The following is a 23,740-nucleotide window of genomic DNA, read 5'->3' as shown; positions in this document are numbered from 1 at the left end:
TATTCATCAGAGGCCTCCATACTCACAGGCTCCAAGACAGGGCTGACCAGGAAGGCTGGGCCCAGCAGGAACTGACTGTCTATATCCCAGGTCACCTGGTCTGACACAAACCTAGAAAGGGAAACCAGGGTACCACAATCAGGACCCCAACAGGGATCCAGGCCAAAGCCTTGAAGAAACTCTTCACGTTCAGAATCAAGTCAGAAATCTAGCTGCATTCCATGCCATCCTTTACTCTTTGCCTAGGTCTACCTTAATCAGGTACATACTCACTTTGTACAAGTCATGTTCTTCAAACTCCAGAAATGGTTGGATTTAGACATGTTCTTACCCATAAATAGTTTCATGTTTTTTACCAATGACACATCTGAAATGCAAGAATGGCCTTCATCCTTCAAATATACCCCTGGAATGGCTTCTCTTATGACCTGAGCTGCTACAAAAGATAAGTAGGTCTTCACAGGCCCATATTAGAAAGAAATTACTCTGTGCTATATTGTATCATTTTGAGAACTTTTTAAAATTCAATAGCCTTTTATCAAAGACCTAGGGTGTGACTGACACTGTGCTAAAAGGAGTAAAAATGTATGATCTGTGCCTAGAGAGCTTATGGCAAAAGCAATCAAGTCTCTAATTTAATTTGGAAGAATTAGAACTGCCACCATATAGAATGAAATTATCCCTTAGTCCTTGGGATTCCAGCTAGACACTCACTCATGGAGAAGAGGCCGCACAACAGTGCTGCCCTCCGTGTGGGCCAAGTGCATCAGGGTGTAGAGATACGGCAACAGAGTGTATCTGGTCTGCAGGACAGTTTTGGAGATATTCACAAAGGTAGCATCCCAGGACACAGGGTCTTGTCTCTAAAGGAGAAAAGAAGAGTGTTCAGAGCTCACTCTTTGGGACCTGGGGGACTTAATGAGGTCACTGACCGTTCATTCCAGATGAAGATCACACATAGCTAAACCAAAGATGATTACTGATGAGACTCACAGAAGATTTTTAATAGATCGAAAGAGGTCACAGAAGCTCTCCCAGGACAGCTAAGAAAATTTCCCCCTAAGACATTCTTTTGGGGATATATTTGTTACAATACTGCCCAAACAAAAAGAATAATCTAAAGAACACTGAGGAATATGATTCAGTGAAACATGAGAATCATTTCATGTACCTGTTGGCTGTTTTTGTATCTTCTTTGAAAAAATGCCTATTCAGTTCCTCTGCCCATTTTTTAATCAGATTGTTTGGGTTTTTGCTATTGGGTTGTAGGAGTGCCTTCTGTGTTTTGGATATTAACCACTTACCAGATATATGGTTTATAAATGTTTTCTTCCATTCTGTAGGTTGCCTTTTCATCTTGTTGATTGTTTATTTTGCTGTGCAGAAGCTTTTTAGTTTGATACAGTCCCACCTGTTAATTTTTGCTTCTGTTTCTTGTTGCCTGTGCTTTTGGTGTCATATCCAAAAAACCATTGCCAAGAACAACAGTAAGGAGATTTTTCCCTATGTTTTCTTCTAGGAGTTTTACATTTTGAGGTTTTATATTTAAGTCATTAATCCATTTTGAGTTAATTTTTGTGGGTGGTATAAGAAAGGGGTTCAATTTAATTCTTCTGCATGTGATTATCCAGTTTTCCCAACATCATTTATTAAAGAGACTGTCTTTATTCCATTAAGTATTTTTATCTCCCTTGTCAAATATTACTTGACAGTATATACAAACGTTTATTTCTGGGCTCTCAATTCTGTTCCATGGTCTATGCATCTAATATATGCCAGTACAATACTGTTTTGATTACAATAGCTTTGTAATACAGTTTGAAATCAAGAAGTGTGATGCCTCTAGCTTTGTTCTTCTTGTTTGGCTATCCATGGTCTTTTGTGGTTCCACACAAATTTTAGGATTACTTTTTCTATTTCTGTGAAAAATTCCATTAGAATTTTGATAGGAATGCCATTGACTTTATAGATGGTTTTGAGTAGTATGGACATTTTAACAACATTAACTCTTCTGATTCATGCACATGGGACAAATTTCCATTTGTGTCTTCCTCAGTTTCTTTCCTCAGTGTCTTACTGTTTTCAGTGTACAGATCTTTCACCTCCTTGGTTAAATTTATTACTAAATATTTTGTCACTTTTTGATGCTACTGTGAATAGAATTGTTTTCTTTATTTCTTTTTCAGATGTTTCATTGTTAGTATAAAGAAATGCAACTGATTTTTGTATGTTGATTTTATAATTCTGCAATGTTACTGAATTCATTGATTAATTCTAATAGTTTCTGGTGACATCTTTAGGATTTTCTATGTATAAGATCATATAAACTGTAAACAGGTAATTTGACGTGTTCCTTTCTAATTTGAATGCTTTTTATTTCTGTTTTTTGCCTCATTACTCTGGCTAGGACTTCTAGTACTATGTTGAATAGGAGTAGTGAGAGTGGGAATGCTTGTCTTGTTCCTGATCTTAGAGGAACATCTTTCAATGTTTCACCATTGAATATGATATTAGCTGTGGGTTTATCACGCATGTCCTTTATTATGTTGAGGTACATTCCTTCTGTATCCAATTTGTTGAGAGTTTTTATCATGAAATGATGTTGCATTTGTCAAATCTTTTTTTTTCTTGGTGAGGAAGATTGGCCCTAAGAGAACATCTGTTGCCAATCTTCCTTTTTGTTTTTCTCCCTGAAGCTCCAGTACATAGTGGTATATCCTAGTTGCAAGTCATTCCAGTTCTTCTGCATGGGATGCCACCACAGCATGGCTGGATGAGTGGTGTGTGGTCTGCTACCAGGGTTTGAACAGGCAAACCCCAGGCTGCCGAAGCAGAGCATGCAAACTTAACCACTCAGCCACAGGGCCAGCCCCTGACAAATCTTTTTTCTGTATTTATTGAAATGATCATATGATTTTTATCTTTCTTTCTGTTAACGTGGTATGTTACATTTATTGATTTGCATATGTTGAACCATCTTTGCATCCCAGGGTTACCTTGCATTCACGTGCATTGATCACAGTGTGTGATTCTTTCAATGTGCTAATGAATTTAGTGTGCTTCTATTTTGTTTAGAATCTTTGGATCTATATTCATCAGAGATATTGGCCTGTAGTTTTCTTTGCTTTTAGTGTTCTTATCTGACTTTAGTATCAGGGTAATGCTGGTCTTGTGAAATGAGTTTGGGAGTGTTCTCGCCTCTTCAATTTTTTGGGAGAGTTTGAGAAGGATTGGCATTAATTCTTCTTTAAGTGTTTGATAGGCTTCACTAGGGAAACCATCTGGTCCCTGGATTTTCTTTGTTGGAAGATTTTTGATTACTGATTCAATCTCCTTACTCATTATTGGTCTGTTCAGATTTTATATTTCTTCATGATTCAGTTTTGGCAGGTTGTATGTTTCTAGGAATTTATCTCTTTTTTTCTAGGTTGTCCAATTTGTTGGTATATAATTGTTCATAGTAGTCTCTTATGATCCTTTGTGTTTCTGTCATATCAGTTATAATGCCTCCTTTTTATTTATAATTTTATTTATTTGAGACTTCTCTCTTTCTGTCTTAGGAAGTCTAGCTAAAGGTTTTTTTTTTTTTTTTTTTTATCTTTTCAAAGAACCAGCTCTTAATTTCACTGATCTTTTCTATTGTTTTCCCAGTCTCTATTTCATCTATTTCTGCTCTGATCTTTGTTATTTCCTTTCTTCTGCTAACTTTGGGCTTAGTTTGCTCTTCTTTTGCTAGTTCCTTGAAGTGTAAAGTTAGGCTTTTTGTTCGAAATCTTTCTTTTTTCTTAATGTATTTATCACTATAAACTTCCCTCTTAGAACTGCTTTTGTCGCATCCCATAAGCTTTGGTATGTTTTGTTTCCATTTTCCTCTGTTTCACGGTGTTTTTTTAAATTTCCTTTCTGACCCATTGGTTGTTTAATTTCCACATATTTTTGAATTTTCCAGTTTTCCTCCTGTTATTGATTTCTAGTTTCCAGAGAAGACATACAAATTGGCAACAGGTACACGAAAAGATGCTCAATATCACTAATATTCAGGGAAATACAAATCAAAACCACAGTGAAATATCACATCACACCTGCTAGGATGGCTATTATCAAAAATACAAGAGATAACAAGTGTTGGTAAAAATGTAGAAAAAAGGGAACACTTCTGCACTGTTGGTGGGAATGTAAATTGGTACAGCCACTATGGAAAACTACAGAGGTTCCTCAAAAAATTAAAAATAGAATACCATATGATCTAGAAATCCCACTTCTGGGTATATCCTTAAGGGAATGAAATCAATATCTTGAAGAGATATCTGCACTCCCATGTTCACTGCAGCATTACTCTCAATAGCCAAGATGTGGAAAAAACTTAAATGTTCATTCATGGGTAAATGGATAAAGAAGATGTGGTATGTAGATATATAGACATATACATACATACCTACATAAAATGGAATATTAGTCAACTACGAGAAAGGAGGAAATCCTACCATTTGTAACAACATGAAAGGACCTTGACAGCATTGTGCTAAGTGAAATAAGTTAGACAGAGAAAGACAAATATTGTATCATCTCACTTGCGTGTGGAATCAAAAAGAGTTGGACTCATAGAAACAGAAAGCAGAATGGTGCTTATCTGGGTCTGGCAGGTGGGGGAATGAGATGTTGGTCAAAGGGTACAAACTTCCTGTTATAAATTGGATATGTTCTGGTGATCTAATGTACTGCATGGTGACCATACTTAACAATACTATATTATATACTTAAAAGTTGCTAAGAGAATAGATATTAAACGTTCTTACCACAAAAAAGAAATGGTGATTATATGAGGCGATGGGGATATTAACTGATCCTACTGTGGTAAACATTTCACAATATATAAGTATATCAAATTTTAAAAAAAAGAAACATGATGGTTTAACGGTTTTGAAGATGTTTCTGAGGAATATGGACTGCATTAATTGTAGTTTAAAATTGAAGGCTGTGTTCCTGGTGACACCAAACTGTGGAGCTATGAGCTAATGTCCTACCCTGGTCCCAATGGTGTTGTGGTTCCTTGAGAATGGGTAAAAGGCCCCCAGTTGCATCCAGCGAGCACACATCTCATATTCAGCATCTTGAAAGAACCCACAAATATCTGCTCCTGTCTGAAACAAGATGGAATAAAACGAGCCTGTTGATGGTTTCTGAAAGATGTCATCATCTGCTTGATTAGAAGTGATTCGAAGGACACTTACATAGGATATGCCAAAGAGGCTAAACTCCATCATGCCTGCAATGAGAACCACAGTTGTGTCAGACAGGGCACTCGTGACCTGCCTCCTCCTCTCTCCTCCAAGAACCCTTTATGGAGGATCCTAACTGCCCTCCCCGGTGGCAGAGGCCCCTAGGAATAAGCCCACACACCAATGATAGATTTCCTCAGTTGGTCCCATGCAGCCGTGTTGTCTCCCAACCAGTGTCCTGCCCAGCGGCCAGAAGAGGGGAATGTGGAACGAGTGATGACAATCCCTCGCTGTCCTGTCACCTCCTGCACAGCTCTGGTTGGAAGGGAACAAGGAGGTGACTGAGGGAAGAGCAGGGGAGGAAAGGCCACTGAGCTTCTCCTCCCAGAGCTCCTGAGCCTAGTGCATAGTAACAAAATGTTTCCTGCATTACTAGAGGGAATATGGAAATCTGAGCCATAATGATGTCCCCACTGACTGATTCCAGATGATACAGACAATAATGACAGTTGTGCCTTCAGATAGTAATTTATGTTTTACAAAAAACTTCATCATGTAATAAACTCACTGGATCCACTAAAAGTAATAAGTAATCACTAAATCTTATAATTTATTTATTCAGTACTTACTTTTATATATTTGGGGAGGAAAAATGTGAATTCCTTTATAAGGCTTTCCTTAGGACAATTCATACTATTCATTGACTGAGCACACAAAATGTAACAGTGCTGATTTAGTAGAATACCAGTTGGCTATCCAACAGAAATGACCAAAAAAAAATCCCAATAGAGATGAGTCATTTTTTAAATAAAAGAAAGAGATGTCCAGTCTTCTGTGTTCTCTATGCCTTTTATAACTAAAGTTACTATAGCATCAGCTGCACTGCATAATCATTGCTGGTGTCTCCTCTACCAGGACTATTAGTTTCTCACTGGCAGGACCATGCCTTATTTAAATCTGTTCTCCTAACTATGATCACAGGGCCTGGCTCCATTCTCATGAGTGTTTATTTAATAAATAAGAACTGTTACATAATTTTAATCAACATCTCATTGGCCTTGGAAAGGGGAATGAAGGAAAAGCAAGGAAGCTTCATCAGTCACTGGCTGTCACTGCAGATGGTGCCCATTGGATATGGGAGATGGAGACTCACTCGTATGTGGGTCTGGTCTGGGACCACCCGTACAGGCTGTGCACATCATAGTGCCGCACCCGGGAGCCATCTGGCAGGATCTGCTCACTCTCCATGCAAAGGGTCTTGCTGCTCAGACCACTGTCCCTGGACTCCAAATCTGAGGACAAAGATTTAGTGATATAACAGCCACCTCTGATTCTGTTTATCCCTAACCTCTCTTCAAGGGATTGGACTCTGGATCTTAAAACTAACTTGACCCCTAAATAGGTCCCTCTCCTCCCCAGGGACATGGGAACGTGCTTGGCTCTGAGCCGCAATGGCACCCACAGGTGCTTTCAACATCAAGTCCCCTGGAATGTTCTCCAGAAGAAAGCAGGGGCATGGGGAAGAACACACAGTTGTCAAATACTTATTACATGACAGGATCCAATCTAGACCTTTAACATGCAAATTATTTCATGGGATTCTTATCATAATTCTATGAAGAAGATATCATTATCCTCTTTTTACAGTTTTAAAAAATTGAGATTTGGAAAGATCAAGTAATCTGCTGAAGGTCATACAATTCACAGAGCGTATAATTTCTGCAGCCAAGATATGAACATGAGCGTAACCCCAAAGTCCATTGACTCTGTGATAAGGGGAAATCACTACTTTCTGCCCGCTGGTGGCACAACAAATTCCTGTGGAAGAATTAACATAAGCCTGAAGATTTAAGAAACTTAGCTGTAGACTCCTTTGGAGACATTACCATTGTTAAATGTTTTCTGAACAAATTCAAGAAATTTATCCAGTGGGCGAGAAACTTGCACACACCCAACTGAGTAAAGTGCTTGAAGCATACTCGTCTTTAGCACCTCAAAAACCAGAGCCCCAATGAGGATGTGCCCTGAGCAGTCAGGATAAACCCCTGACTGCTGGGTTTTTGCAGGGGTCACTCCTTGTAGCCATGGCTCTGCCAGTAGAGAAGGCCAAGGGTCCTTACATGGCATATAGGGAGGGTGGTTCAGAGTGGCATTCATGCAGCCTGGAGGAACTGCCCCATTCACAAAGCTTGCCGGTTCATTCATGTCCTAGAAATGTCAAATATAGACATATCTTACTTTTTAAAATAATTACATCCTATCAACTCAGAGACAAGAAGTGATGAATAAATCATTCAGCATCCAGTAATCCCATAGATACCAGCCCAGGGAGACTCATCAAATCCATCTGAGAATTGATGAGAAATATCAATTAAGCCCTACAGAATGACTGGCTAGAGGGTTTTTTAAAAAAAATTCTTCCTCGGGGGCCAGCCTGTGGCCAAGTGGTTGAGTTGGCGCACTCCGCTTCGGCGGCCCCGGGTTTTGCCAGTTCGGATCCTGGGCGCAGACAGGGCGCCACTCGTCAGGCCATGCTGAGGCAGCATCCAACATGCTACGGCTGGAGGGACCCACAACTAAGAATATACAACTACGTACTGGGGCTTCTGGGAGAAAAAGGAAAAATAAAATCTTTAAAAAAAATTCTTCCTCAGAGTGTGAGACAAGGCGCAGATCCAAGGAATTCCTAGTAATCACCTTGGAGTTTTACAGCAGGAACTTCAGGCAAGATACAAGATATGAGGAGTATCCGGGATGCTCTACTCCCGAGTGGAGGAATTGCAGCCTGATACGTCCAACTCTTTTCTGGAAGATTATTATCCTCCTTGATTAAGGGTCAGTGATACCAATGCTTAGACACACAAAGATAGAAACGCACCCATCCACATGTACAGACACAAACACACACACTTACAATCCACATGCCATCAAACTTCAAGCTCTTCTCTGGATTCTGTGGGTTGCTGTATAGTTCTTCAAACTCCCTCTTCCACCATTTGACAGTTGAATTACGGAAAAAGTCTGGGAAGGCTGTATAAGCTCGGTATAGCTATAAAAAGTAAGTATAATTTATTTGTCCTAAAAAAATATATTAGACTGCAAATAAGCATTTCCTGAGAGAGTAACTCATGCAAAGCTCTGCACTATATGATGATAGATAATCCAAATAGAGACTAATTAATGTTTTCAGCTTATTTAATATACAATGAGCACGAAAAAAAGAAATTAGCACAAATTAGACACCTTTCTAGCATTTAGAAAGCATCCATGAACTGTTCCTCTTTGTACCTCTTTGTATCAACATGAATGGTAGCAATCAACACCCTGAACTCACTATCTCATGTGTTAGACACCCAACACTCAACTTCTACCCTGCAATTTCCTAAGCACTGGCTCAAAGACAAAGCATGAGCCAGGGAGAGACTGCAGCTTGAAAGGGGCAGACATCAGATGCATTGTCAACAGTTTGGACAGAAACATCCAGGTAATCCTCTCCTATCTCATAGCCATTGGGGAAAGAGAGTGAGAGGTAAGATTGCATTTCGTTATGTTAGACTACCTAACTAGTATGCACCTGTGTTTTCCATAGTTTCAGAATCACCTGAAAACTGCTATTGTGTGTCAAGTAAATTGGGAGGATTCATGAGGAAGTTTCAACTTCCCCTTCTCTTTATCTTCCTCAAATAATAAAAGCCGTGTCTTTATTTTAACCTGGAAAGTGGATCCAATGTATAACTTCCTAACTGTAGTGTAAGCTTTATGAGACCAAGGACCTTGTTTTGTATTCTTCTGGTTGATCTTTGTATTCCCCGACAGTGCTTAGTTTAGGACCTGACATGAGATAAATGCTCAGTGCATAATTGTGAAGTCACACCACTTAGCAGCAGAAAATATTCACAAATTTCTATATAGTCCAGGTTGTTTGTTATGAAAATTTATGGTCCTTTTTATGTTTCACTGAATAGGTTCCTCTATGTTCATCAGTGCATTTTTAGAGTTAAAGAGCTAAATAATGCTCGTGGCAAGGATAGGGGGGAACAACAGAAAGAGAAATTGGTCCAGGAAACCCCCAGCTCTTATACACAATAGAAAAAGGCAAGTAGGAACTATATGTCTAGTTAAAAGGCAAAAATAGGTCACAAAGAAGGAAACAGAAATGGGCAAGTAGGAACTATATGTCTAGTTAAAAGGCAAAAATAGGTCACAAAGAAGGAAACAGAAATGGATCAGAATGCAGGGCTCCCGCTCACAGAGAAGTGAGAGAGTAGTGAGCCACATCACTGAGAATCTCATGAAAAGGAGGCATACCAAGGATGCCTTTTTGTTAGAAAATAGAGGTAGAAACATGGAACCAGAAGAAGAGAACATTTCAACAGAAACAGAGTGCTCCACGTCAGGCGAGGTTAGAAACATGGGGTAGGGGAGAGGGATGGAGAATTAGAATAAACAGAGTCAATGCCAGCCATGTCTGAGTCATAACTGAATCTCATGTGGGATACAAGTGAGAAATTTGACCAATTTCGATTTATTAACCTCACTAAAAGTTGCTCTGATGACCCTTACCCATGAAGTGAAAAGTGTTCTGCCATTCTCAAAGGTGCTGGTTCACTTCACTCCTCTCTGTATTCAACTCTTGCCCTGTTGCTTCTGCCCTCACTTTCCCTTGTCCTCAACTTGTGTTGTATCCACCTGTGTGTCTGGCCCCAGGATCGCTTATCACAATGCATTGTGTGCTACCAAAATGCAATTCCTAGACATCCCCCCAGACTTACTGAATTAAGTCTCTGTGCTTCAGACCCAGAAATCTGCTTTTCATAGGCTTCCCGCTGTTTGTCTGTTTTATACTACCCTCAGCCAGGCTATACCTAGATATCAGTAGTCTTATCCCCACCAGCCTCATTAAGTGGGTCTTATTAATATAAATGGTTATAATTATTCTATCTACTGAGAATCTCTTATGTGCTACCTAATAGACACCATGACCCCCTAATGCAGTGTTTCTCATCAGGGGCACAATTGGCATTTGGGGCAGAAGAATTCTCAGTGGAAATCTGCTGCAGTCAGAACCATGGGCATCCCTGGTCACTGCCCACTAAATGCCATTTGATGCTTCTCTTGTGATAACCAAAACTGCCCACTAGATATCTAAATGCCCGCAAGGTGGCAGTGTTGCCCCTAAAGGCTGATGAATTATGGGGCTCATATAGTGGTAGCCAAACTCTTGATTGTCAAAGCAGCCCCTTTCCCAGCATAATGATTTAAAAGTCATGGTACTGGCATAAAAACAGACACATAGACCAATGGAACAGAACAGAAAGCCCAGAAATAAACCCACACCTATATAGCAGTTAATCTTTGACAAAGGTGCCAAGAACACACAATGGAGAAAGGACAGTCTCTTTAACAAATGGTTTTGGGAAAACTGGATATCCTCATGCAAAAGAATGAAACTGGACCCTACCTTACACCATACACAAAAATTAATTCAAATTGAATTAAAGACTTAAATGTAAGACCTGAAACCATTAAAATCTCAGAAGAAAATATGGAGAAAAAGCTCAGTGACACTAATCTTGGTAAAGACTTTTTGGATTTGACACCAAAAGCACAAGCAACAAAAGCAAAAATAAACACATGGAACTACATCACACTAAAAACCTTCTGCACAGCAAAGGAAACATCTGCACAGCAAAGGAAACAATCAGCAAAATGAAAAGGCAACCTATGGAATGGGAGAAAATATTTGCCAATGACATATCTGATAAGACGTTATTATCCAAAATATGTAAGGCACTTACGCAACTCACAGCAAAAAAATAAATAACTGATTGAAAAATGGACAAGGGACCTGAATACACATTTTTCCAATAGGGACATACAAATGGCCAACAGGCACATGAGAAAATGCTCAACATCACCAACCATCAGGGACACACAAATCAAAACCACAATGAAATGTCACTTACATCTGCTACAATGTCTGTTATCAAGAAGACAAGAGGTAACAAATGTTAGCAAGGAGGTGGAGAAAAGGCAAGCTGTGCACTGTTGGTAGAAATCTGAATTGGTATAGCCACTATGGAAAATAGTTTGGAGGTTCCTCAAAAAAATTTAAAATAGAACTATCATATGACCCAGGAATCCCACTTCTGGGTGTATATACAAAGGAAATGAAATTATATCTCAAAGAGATAAATGTATTCCCACATTCACTGCAGTGTTATTCACAATAGCCAAGATGTGGAAACAACCTAAGTGGCCATCAATGGATGAAGATGTGGATAAAGAAGATATGGTTTATACATATATAATGGAATATTATTCAGCCATGAGAAAGAAGGAAATCTTGCCATTTGCAATAACATGGATGAACCTAGAAGACATTACGCTAAGTGAATAAGCCAGACAGAGATAGATAAATATGGTGTGATCTTATTTACATGTGGAATCTAAAAAGAAACAAAGTTGAACTCATAGAAACAGACAGTAGAATAGTAATTATCAGGGGCTAGGGGATGGGGGAAATGGGGAGATGCTGGTCAAATAACGCAAGTCTTTACTTGTAAGATGAGTAAGTTCTGAAGATGTACAGCATTGTGACTATAGTTAATAATACTGCATTGTATACTCAAAAGTTCTGAGAGAAGATCTTAAGCACTCTCACCACACGCACTCACAAACAGTAACTATGTGAGGTAATAGATATGTTAATTAACCTGATTGTGATAATAATTTCATGATATATATGTATATCAAATCATCACAGTGTACACTTTAAATATATACAATTTTATTTGTCAGTTATACTCCAATTAAGCTGGGGGGGAAATACTAAATAAAGAAAGAAGGAAAGAAAGAAAAGTCAAGGAGCCCATGACCCTTAAGTTCTCTGGCCTGGCAGATTCCTGTATGCATGTGGGCTGCCTGGACCACCAAACTTCAAGTGATCTTCTCTGAGAAGCAACAGAAAGAATAGGAAGCTAGGTCCTCTCCCTTGAATCTTTATCTGAGATCTGTTACTAGTAAAAACCTGTTCTCAGAAGAGAGAAAGTTTTAACATAAGGCTGGAAACTAGGAGCTAATACCAAAATTGAGAAATTCAAGAAAGGATGGGAGGATTTATAAGAAGGAAGACGATGAGCCTGTCCATGAAAAGGAGCTGCACAGAGAAAAAGACTCAATCACTAAAGACATGGCTGGGAGACTCTGTTTAAAAGTGATACTCAAGGCAACAACAACAAAAACAACAAATATATTAATTGAGGGAAAAGACAATACTTCTTAGAGATATCATCCAGTGGAAATTTCACAGGTCTTTGGAATCTTGGATGTGACACCACTCTGTCACCTAAAACTACAGACAAGTAAAGTAAGCTCTCTGAGTTTTAGTTATGCTGAGGATAATAACACCCACCTCCAAACTGGGAGTAAAATATTGCATGTAAAGTAAATGGCAAACAGACAGAAACACAGGACACGCTCCCTAAGTGTTTTCCCACACCATGCCCACACCCACAGCACAGAGATGTCCAGTATCCTGAGCAAGGCCTCGCCTTCCTGGGAACCCTGACTTCACCCAATATCCACAAAGAGCTCTTTACCTCCACTTGAGTATCCCAGTCTAAAGAATCATTTACAACAACATCAGGAAAATCAGGCCAGACCTGTGGAGAGAAAAATGTTCAAACCCAATGCACTATATAGTATTATGTAGTATTTCCTAAGAAACTATAAACTATGGTCCTAGGGGTGATAATACTTTTATTTTCATGCAAGGTTGATCTATAGAAAAGTGGTCCCATAAGGCACATAGATTCCTTAGAAATTCCTTAACTGTGTTAACAAATAGTGCAAAAATGAGAACTTCGGATCTCACAGCCCAAATGGAAAAGACCAAAAAACAACTTGCACAAACACACTAACAGTTCTCCATCCCCAGGGTGGAATCAGTGGATCACCACCCAGATCATACCTTTCCCCAGACAATGCCTCCACCACCTGGAGCTTTGATGAAGACGTCATCTTCCACACCCCGGGTGAATGCAGGATAGGGCTGTGTCTCATTGCCAGAAATGGCTGGATCCTGAAATCAAAGCCCAGGTCAGGTGAGAAAACCAAAGCCAGAGAATAACTCAGGATGAAAAAAGAACTCCTCAAAAGAGAAAGTATTAAGTTCCACCTGAACTGTAGAGTTTCTGTGAATCCCGGGAAACACACTTTTCATATTGAACCTCAACTTCTATACTCATAGCATGGAAGGAAACACAATATAAAGCTTTCTCCACCAAAGCCCACTCACTCTCCTGAACAGATTCCACCCATTCACATAGGGACTAACCAGAATGAGGATGACCCGCATCCCATCAGCATGCATGCGAGTAATCAGATCTGGAAATCCAGCAAACTTGGGGCTGAGGGTGAAGTCCATCTGCCGCTCCATGTAGTCGATGTCTGAGTATTGTACATCCTGGGGGAACACATAAACCCTGAGTGGCTATTGGTTGTAAAAATCCAGGCTCCAGATGAGAATAACCCTCCAATAACTGATGGGGAATTTCAGATGGCATCTTTTTGATTTTTTCAAATCCCAGCTCTGTTATTTGTTAGGTATTAGGTTTGGGGAAATTCACCTAATTTTCAAATTTTCAGTCATAAAATAGAAAAGATTAAATTGGCAAAATACAGGATGATAATGTCTATCTGGCAGGACTATTGTGAGGATAAATGAAAACAGTGGATGAGAAAGTGCCTTGTAAGTGGCCAATATAAGGAGATAATGTGGTTACCTCCCCCAAGAGGCTGGCCCTGGAATCAGTGGTTCATGTTCAGAGAAAATAACATAGTGTAAATTACCCAGTACTAATGTAACATGGATGGTAAATCTATCCAAAAAAATCCCAAAGCAAAACCTATAATTGCTTTGGAATATCCAATCCTGGGGATTATCAAACACAGCATTCTTATTAAGAATAAAATAGTGCATGCTATACTTTCCATCATTAGGAATAATTGTAAACAATAGAAAAATAAGTAGAATAAAATTAAGTATGTAAATGGTTCACAGGATCAATTCTCTGACTATTGGATAATTCTTGTCCTCAACTGAAGGACAGTGTTCATTTCACACATATTTCCTCTGGAAACTGTCCCAAGATCCCTACATTCAACCAGGGATTAGCTCAAACCCGAGGGAACATTTTCTGCAGCACTAGCAAAGTGTTGGAACGGAGATTTTATCGACACACACAATGGTCTGACTGAATTTGGGTTGATTTTTTAAATTAAACAGTACTACTATTTGGGGAACCTTTTATTCTTATGGTACCAAGGACATTTTTGATTAAACATTTTGAAGCCATGTAAAAGGAATGGAAGTATGATACAGTATAAGGGGCCCTGGAGTTGGCCCTATGTCCTCTTCCTTTTGCAAATCACTGTGACTCTTTAAAATGGGGACAATGACTCCCACCTGTATTACTGGGTTGGGATGAAGTTCAGGGTGATATTCTATGAGAAAGCACTTTGTAACTTTATAGAAAAGAACCTCACATAAATCAGACAAACTAATCCAGATACAGAGACAACTGGGGTTGGCTGTGAGGTCCCAGAGCCAGGACACCACAGGTTAAGAACGTACATAGGGGATCTGGGCAGCCACCATGTCATCATACAAGTTGGCAATCTCAGTGTCATTCTCGTATCCATAGCGACACAGCTGAAACCCCAAGGACCAGTAAGGAACCATCACCGGCCGACCAATCAACTAGAAAATAGACAGAAAATATTAGTCCTTAAAAAGGAGAATCTGGATGGAAGTATACAAAATAATAAGAATACTTTTTCCAGTGCATGGAATTAGACAAGCAGCCTATTCAAATCCAGAGAAACTGAGAAGACGCAGAGCCAGTGGGATACCTTGGGAAAAGCTTCCTGCTGGACTTGACCTTCTCCTCTAGGAATTTTGGAGAATCTGATTTTACTCTGATTCCCAGAGGCAGTCTAGCTTACTGCTTACGAACACAGAATCTGGAGACAAAATGCCTGGATTGCCAGACAGGCTCCAATCTCTTCTGGCTATATGACCCTGGGAAAAAGTTAAACAACCCCTTTGTGCTTCATTTTCTTCACCTGTAAATTGGGGATAAAGTACCTGCTTCTTACTGTTTTTGTGAGGACTGAATGAGTTAATATATGTAAAGCACTCTGACGTGCAGGAATAGATTAGCGACAAACACTAAGTTTTATATACGCGTTTTTTGCTGCTGCCCAAACAACTGTCATGACTACTGTGACCACCATCACAACCCAAAGCAACAACAATACCATCACATCATCATAACCACCACTAGAACCACTGCCATCACCACCGTCACCACTACCACCTCCACTACCACCACCACTGCCATCGCCATCACCACCACCACCATTGCCACTGCTGCCACCACCGCTGGCACCACTACTGCTTCTGCTACTCTTCAATGCTTTCAGAGGCTGCAAATTTAATGGTTGTTGGTATGTATTTATTGCTCCTTATTCTGCAATCTACTTGTCTCCCAGAAAGACCAGCAATATGCTGTATAAATACTTGGTAACCAACTGAATTCACTCCTACCTCAGTGTATTGCTGAGTGACAATCTCTGGAGTTGGCCCCAAGAACACGTAAAAGTCCAGAATTCCCCCTGTGGTGCGGTATGTCAAGGCAGGCAAAGGCTGGAATGTCACATCTGAAAATATAGGAAAATACTAATCAAGCTGGAAAGCTTCAAGGTGAGGAATTACCCCTGAAATCCATGCCCTCTTCCTCTGCCTATGCTTCCCTACCATAGAGCATTAGAGAAAGTATTTTTACTATACCTACACAGAACTGAAGAAGTTAAGTGGAAGTCTACAGGAACCCACCCCTAGATTTTTTTCCCTTTGGTGTGCTTTACTATCTAGCATCTTTTGTCATTCTGTTCTTTTTAAAATTATTATGATAACTTATATTTTAGAATAGTTAAGACTTACAAGAAGATGCAAAATAGTACTGAGAGTTCCTTTGTATTCTTCCCTCAGCTTCCCCAAATGATAACATTTTACATATCATTGTACATTCTCAAAACCAGGAAGCTGACATTGATATAATACTATTAACTCAAGTATAGACCTTATTCAGATTTCACCAGTTTTTTCATGTATGCTTTTTCCTCCTACCTCCTGATTTTCTACCCCCTTTCCAATATACGATAAAAATTTTCTTTATGACCTCATTCTCCCAGAGTGAGTGCTCTGACACATAGCTTTATTACTAATTCAAATTATATAGATGGCTCCCATTTGCTGACCTCCAGGATATTTGGAATTTGCTTAGTTTTACCATCCCTTCTTACATGATTTTCGCCAAACAAAATTTTGGCTGATTCTGATTACTGCATGCTACCAAACTGAAATAAAAAGCCTAAACAGAAAGAAAAAAAAAAAAACTGCAAGCAGGATAATAATTTTGACTTAAGGGGCAGCTAGGTCAAACACATTCTAAAGTTCCTCAAGAATGATTGGTTGAGAAAAATAAGGAGAGATGCTGGCATCACCTTACCCATGGCATTGCTGTTTAGCAGGAGCACCCCATGGGCACTGCCATCCTCCTCCAGCCCCATGTAGTAGGGGTGGACTCCATAGGAATTCTTCTTGTACTGGGAGAGTCATGGAGGAGAAGTAGTAAAAGGTTAAAAGACATTGTGGCCAAGAAACAAACTCAACAAAAATTAATAGCTAAGATGTCTCTAGTCTTCTCTGTGAACTAAATTAAACACATAGAAACAAAGGTGCCTTAGAATTGACCCACTTCTCTAAGAAGAATGTGACCATCCAAGTTGAGTCTGGGAAGATGAAGTCCCAATTTCAATTGGGAATTCTGAAAGACCTAAAGGAATGAATCTCTAATGGTGGAATTTCAAAACCCACAGCAATCTTGTGCAGAGGGAGACATTTTTCAGGGACGTCTTCCAAGGTTATCTGAAATCAGTGTGTGGGTGAAGAGAGGCAGAGACACAGATCCCAAATGCTCTGCCCTTACCCCTGGGGGTTGGTCTCGGGAAAACATCCCCCATGTGTGCCAGTTTAAGTCTCTCCGAAAGGCTGTGTGCTCATTTTCCCCAAAGCCGTAGAGGTACCGGGAAGGAAGGCGAGTGGAGATGCGGATGAACATGTCATTGAAGGTGAAGCCAAGGAGCTGAGAGTCCCAACTGCAACACAAAAAGGTATATTTGGAAAAGAAAGCGGCCATTCTACTGGCTTCAAGTAGCTGGCTTTTCAAGGACAACTGAACTCTTGATTCCCTTGCCCCACCCAGAACCATGTTAATCTCCCAAACAAAACATAAAGTCTATTTGATTAAAATAATCATAGATGCCCTTGTTGAAAGCCCAGGAGCCAGCCTTCATGCTTCTATCTTCCTCTCACTACCTCCTTTCAGTTCTCCCTCCAGAACCCCAAAACTAATCCCTTCTCACCACCTCAACTGCTACCGCTCCATACCAGGCCTGCCTTCCACTCTTGGTCCCCTTCAGCTCCCTTTCTACATGGCATCCGGGGGGATATTTTTTAAGAGTATCTCACATCATGTCATTCCCCTGTTTACACTTCTTCAGTGATTTCTCATTAAAACATCTTATGAAGTCTTCAAGGCCATACCTGATCTGAAACCCACCTAAACCCCAGCTTCACCTCCCACCATTCGCCTCCTTACTTACTACATTGCTCCAACCACATTGGACATTTTTTCCCCTTCATATGCTGAGTTTGCTCCTGGTCCATGGCCTGTGCTCCCATCAGTCCATCTGTCTAAAATGTTCATCCCCTTCCCCCAGATCTCCACATGGGTGGCTCCTTCTCCCCATCCAGGGCCTATTTTAAATGTACCTCCTTGGAGAGACCCACTCTAACGACAGTATCAAGCAGTAACCTCCCATAACTATCAATCACTCTGCTCTTTTTCCTGCACAGCAGTTGTCACTATCCAAACATCCTTATTTATACTTTAACTTATCTTTGTTATTTACTTATTATTTTTTGTTATGAGAAGAGAGACCTCACCTTCTATAACCACAAAATATAGAAGAGGCACTCCATAAACATTTGTTGAATGAATCCCTACGTATATGCAACTGCCTCAGTAATTACTCCCAGGGGACTAAAGATTTCCCTCACAAGAACAGACTCAAAGGAAAGAACTTATTCATGAATCAGGAAATGGAGAATGTGATGCTTTGAGCCAGGAGGTCTCGAAGGACAGTGGACCTGGCAACGAATGTGCAGGTAACCATCAATTCCAAAACAGACTAGGAGACACCTACATTACAGTGCCTGTACTCTTCCGGCGAATTTCAATCCCAAATGGATTCTTCTTAATGAGGACATCATAGAGTCGACTCTCAGAGGCACTGGATGGAACCTGGGGTATGTTGAGAGGGACTGGAACTTCATACCGGTTGTTGTTGGGATCATAAATCTAGGGCCAGAGGAAACAGATTTTAGGTAAGAATAGTAGTCTTCAAACCTATACCTTTAGCAAAAGATTGATGTCTTTGACAAAGAGTAGGAATGCTATATTTCTTTGTCTTCTTTAAGCTCAGGACACCATGGATTTAATTAACATATCTAAGAACAATGTCAGATTTAACCTTCGACACAAGTCTGTCATATCTCATTTTTAAGTCCTCTATTACAGTAACACGTACGGTTTGACATGAGAACTATCTTGGAAAATCAGTCCAGAATCAGTTTGGTATTTGTGAATACTTATTTATTACTTTATGTATAGGTATACGAGTATATGTGAATACCTGAAAAATTTCCTGAATTAAAAAAAAATCCCCGCCAAAAAAATATGAACTCTATTTGATTAAAATAATCACAGATGCCTTGCCAAAAATGGGATCTAAATTGATTCATTGAGAACCTATTATATTCCTGCCTGATTCTGCCTGTACTAGACACCAAGGATAACTAAACTGAAAAAGACACAGTTATTGTTTTTAAGAAATTCACACGTTAATGGGAGGTGAAAATGAAGTACCCACAACACCTGATTGATCTGCGCTAATGTAAAGCCAGGGAGAAATGTTGTGAGATTAGAAAGAAGGAAATGCCTAACACTATTTCTGGGAGGCTGAGATGGTATCAAGGGGAAAATGCAGGCTGACTCCTAAAAGCTTTGCAACTGTTAATCAAGCACAAAAAAGGAGATCAAGTCATTCCTGGTAGAGAAATAAATGTGAAGGCACAGAGCATTAAAGCAGAGTCAGAAAGAGGCACATATTTTGGAGAGAGATGCTGCACAAACAGGAGGTAGACTAGGAAAGAGTTAAAGCTGGAAACCCAAGCAAGTTCATTATTTCAAACCCATTAGGTGCCTACCACATGCCAGTGCCACGGTGAGGATAAAAATATAAAAGACCATCATCCCTGCATTAGAAGGTATGGCAGAACTCAAAGTCCAGGTTGATATTACATCTTGAAGAACCTTTTAGGCAATGCCTGATGTCTTTCATTTACTCTCAATAAACGTCTCAGTTCTAACTATCTACCAGCTCTGTGTCAGATTTTAGACAAACAATGATGAAAGGACAAAATCTTGTCTTTGAAAAATTTGCAATTTGGTAGAGAAATAGACATAAAAACAGCCCATCACTAATCCTCAGATGTAATCAAATCATAGAAAAGAAAGAGATCCCTCACTTTCCTGGCTATTTCGTAGATATCTCAAATTCAGTGTACAAAACTGAACACATCATCTTATTTTGCCCAAGCCCAAATCTTTTCAATGTCCCCCTTCCGGTTAAAGTCATGACCATTCATTTAGAGACACAAGCTAGAAACATGGTAATCATTCCTGATGCTTCCCTCTCCCTTATCGCCTACTCGTAATCGTCACCAGATCCTGTAATCCTACCTTCTCAGTCTCTCGAAACTGTCCACTGTTCTCCATATCCTTTCCTGTTCCTAGTCTAAGCTCAATCCCTCACATGGATGACCTAATTGGTAGCCTCCTAACGTGTCTCTCCCTTTTCACTCTTGTCCTCCAAACCATTTTCCTTACAGTAGACACAGTAATCTTTGCAAAATACAAATCAGAACAGGTCTTACTGTTCCATCAATGGTTTCTCACTGCTTTTAGGATAATAATCTGGCATACTATAGCATGGTTAACTTAGAAAAGCAAATTTATTTTAGGGTTCAGTAACTTTGACCAGAAAAGAGTAATGGAACTGAAAAGAGCCTAGCCAGTACTTGATACATGTATATATACTGTAAACACATACCTTAAACTGCAGCATGTCATTCTTATGGTAGGTCACATTCAGATGGAGGGAGTTCACGGGTATTGAGGGCAAAGCATAGGCATAAGGAGAGGAATTTAAAGAGATGACAGCTGTGGCCCCATGGGTGTCATACTGAACATCACTGACAGAGTATAAGTCACTGACGAAATAGCAAAAAGGGACTCCAGGAGAACTGGATTCCTGAAAAATAAAGTCAAAGTCAGCTCAGCATGTGGTCCTAGGATGATAAATATTAAGGGGCTAGAAAAGGCAAATTACAGGGGAGATAAAGCCAGACCATCACTCATTTCCTTATATACTCTTTGGCAATGACATAAGTTTAAATTCCTGGTCTCCATTCAAAATATTTGTAAAAGAAATGTCCCACTCCTGTCACTACCTATCTTTCATGCCCAGATAAAGACTCAGGTTCCTTTGGAAGTCCTTTCTTTCTATGGATTTTAAGTAGTGACATAGGTACTGGTGCTATGCTCATGAAATTGCAGATTAAGTGTAGAGGATTTTAATGTACATTAACGCTGTCAGCATGGTTACCTCCCAGACACAGCCACGGGCAGTGCAATTTTCTGCAGAAACACCATTCTCATCTGGATAACAGTCTATTTTTTCTTCATCCGCTACCTTCAACTCCCACTCCACAGTGTATGCTTCTCCCAGGATAAGATCAAGTTCTGTGATAAGGGCAACCTGTAGGAATGGGGAAGGGACAAGGAAATTTATCCTTAGGACAAAGGTCTTGCAAGATCTGAAACTTCTTTTAGGAAAGGAAATAGAAATCAGACCAGACTCTCAATAATCCAAGCAACATACCACTAGAGCTCATATGAAGAGAGCCATATAGCAGGAAGAGGAAATTATCCAGTGGGAACAGGCCAAATGTCACAACTCTATCAGAATCTTGTACATAAAATTTTAAAAAATATCAGATCAAATAAAACCTTCTGTGATCACCCCTTCTCTTTCCTTCCCTGACTCCTCTTCCTCCTCCTTATTTTGTCAGGAAGGCTCTCTTCTGCACTTCCCTTTGTAGCCTAACACACGCAAGCACAAGGTGTCATCCCAAATTGAGCTTCTCTTCTTGCCCTCCGTTCCCCAAACCAGTGTCCCCCATTGGCCTGGAACACAGGAGTGTGACAAGAACACAGGAATAAGAATCATGTGGCCTGGGTTCTCATCTCCACTCTGCTGCAGAAACTTAGACAAATTATTTCAATTCTTTGGGTCTCAGTTTCATCAACTGCAAAATTGGTGAGTTGGCAAAATTGTTACATTTCCTTCCATTTCTAATATCCCAGCCTCTTCATTTCTCCAAGTCCAAATCCTCAAAACTTGAAAACTTCTTCTTTGAATTCCAGTCACTAATTCAATTATTTAATATTTTTAATGTATTTTTCTTATATTTGTCTCTTCTTTAACAAGCAATTTCCATAGTGGATGTCCTGATATGTCTAGCGTTATAAAATCTCATTCTAAGGATTGTCACCCTTCTCCAGTCTCTTCCCAGTCTAAATTCATCTTGCACTTCCCTGTACTGCAAATCCCACCCCCCAGAACAATGCTCTCACAATGGCACAGCCTTGACTCAAGGACCAATGCGAGACCCTTAGAGAATTAGATGAGATCCTTCTCACTTTGACACTTAAGACCCTCCAAAACCTGACCACAAGTATCTGTTCAATCAGATCTCCTTCCAAAAGTGAATCCCACCTTTTCTAATTAAACAATATTCACAGACTAATGCAAGGCTCTTCTCAGTCCTGAGATTGGCTTATTCTGATATCTCAACCTTGAATGCTTTATCTAGGCAAATGCCCTTTCTAGGAAAATGGTGCCCATTTGTGGAATACGTTGTTACTTGCTGGCTCTTTTGTATTAAAGTTCCTTTCTTATGCATTATTTCAGTTTAGAATATTAAAGTTCCCAATTAAGAACAAAATTTTTAATCCATCTAACACAGCTGTGGCCATTAGTAGGTAACTGCAAGTCCACTGGGAGTTGCTGGTCAAGTGTTTCTTTCTTGACTTAAGGGCCTGCCCTTCACCTTTACCTTTGCCTTCTTGTTTCTTCTTCTTTTTTTTTCTGCTATAATAGAGCCATAGTGACTGGAATTAAGCAGCCACTTCTAATCACAAGAGAAGAAAAGACTTTAACCCTTACAACCTTGAGCCACTGAACCAATGCTAGCAATTGACCTCTTTCTAAACTTTTGATTGCATGAGGAAAAAATCCTAATTTGTTTAAATTACCATTTTGCTGAGTATCCTGTCACTTGCAGCTGAACAAGTCTCTACCTGATGCACCGTCTTTCAAAGTCCAGCTCTAGCCCTGCCTTCCCCAAGGGACTTGCTCAGCTACTCCATCAAGCTTTGAACATCAAATTAGTCATAACATAATGTTGGTTACACCAACCTATATCTTGGTTTGGGTCGCCTGTCCTTTTCTCAATAGTTTCATGCATATAAATTTTGTCTCACCACCCAAATCCAAACAATAAAAGGGTTCCTTTTATCTTATATAATTAATTTATTGAACAAACATTGAGTTTGTTTTCATATATGTACCCTTCCAATGGCTTGAACTTTCCTATACACACAATCAACCATATAATCCTTTATTTCTAACTCTGTAATATATGCTCCCTCAATGTATGCTGTCAGGACAAAATGTAAAATGTCATCGATATATCATTATAGTTGAAGACTAAATTTTCTCATTTTTCTCCAAATTTCGAAGGTCTTTCACAAAACATGCTGACACAGCAGCTTCCAATCCCAGATCATTTGGGATGACTGGAGTAAGGACTATTTGGCAAAAGGACTGTTCATAATGCTAAGATGTCAGAGGAACTGATTACAACCTGTTCAGGGCCATCAGGTCTAGTTACAACTCATGATAAATTATTTTACTATCATCATCTAACCAAATAAGTAGGCATTGGCTAGGCTTATCAAATTCTTTGACAAAATATTTTTTAAAAACATACGTGTTAGAGTGAGAGTCTATATATCTCAAAAGAGCTAAAAGAATGCACTTCAAAATTTTAATTATTGGTAATCCTACCTCCCACCTTTACCTTTCTAGCATCTGCCAGTGGCTTTCAGGTCCACTTTTCCTCTATTCCTGATCCCCACTTTCCTAACTTTGTTCTTCTTCTCCCCTAGCCAGAGAGAACAGAAGAGTGAAGGACAACCAAAGAC

At 39.6% G+C, this 23,740-nt stretch overlaps 1 protein-coding gene across 4 annotated transcripts in view; it reads right to left on the bottom strand.

Annotated features, from left to right (window-relative positions):
• The window catches only part of MGAM (maltase-glucoamylase), a 187,251-nt gene that overhangs the window by 110,832 nt on the left and 52,679 nt on the right, over window positions 1-23,740 (bottom strand). For all 4 annotated transcript variants that reach the window (XM_014739340.3, XM_014739341.3, XM_070266032.1 and 1 more), the window contains 18 exons: window positions 21,078-21,230; window positions 20,523-20,723; window positions 18,555-18,709; window positions 17,276-17,444; window positions 16,796-16,892; window positions 15,832-15,944; window positions 14,857-14,982; window positions 13,558-13,686; window positions 13,192-13,302; window positions 12,821-12,883; window positions 8,134-8,268; window positions 7,340-7,427; window positions 6,373-6,511; window positions 5,401-5,534; window positions 5,232-5,266; window positions 5,025-5,141; window positions 715-863; window positions 27-111 (listed from right to left, as the gene is read on the bottom strand). In XM_014739340.3, the coding sequence (XP_014594826.2) occupies window positions 27-111; window positions 715-863; window positions 5,025-5,141; window positions 5,232-5,266; window positions 5,401-5,534; window positions 6,373-6,511; window positions 7,340-7,427; window positions 8,134-8,268; window positions 12,821-12,883; window positions 13,192-13,302; window positions 13,558-13,686; window positions 14,857-14,982; window positions 15,832-15,944; window positions 16,796-16,892; window positions 17,276-17,444; window positions 18,555-18,709; window positions 20,523-20,723; window positions 21,078-21,230 (2,199 nt within the window). The remainder of the gene's footprint in view (window positions 1-26; window positions 112-714; window positions 864-5,024; window positions 5,142-5,231; window positions 5,267-5,400; window positions 5,535-6,372; window positions 6,512-7,339; window positions 7,428-8,133; window positions 8,269-12,820; window positions 12,884-13,191; window positions 13,303-13,557; window positions 13,687-14,856; window positions 14,983-15,831; window positions 15,945-16,795; window positions 16,893-17,275; window positions 17,445-18,554; window positions 18,710-20,522; window positions 20,724-21,077; window positions 21,231-23,740) is intronic.

Source organism: Equus caballus, chromosome 4, assembly GCF_041296265.1.
Source record: "Equus caballus isolate H_3958 breed thoroughbred chromosome 4, TB-T2T, whole genome shotgun sequence".
NCBI lineage: Eukaryota > Metazoa > Chordata > Mammalia > Perissodactyla > Equidae > Equus > Equus caballus.
This window is presented reverse-complemented; position numbering and strand designations above follow the sequence as displayed.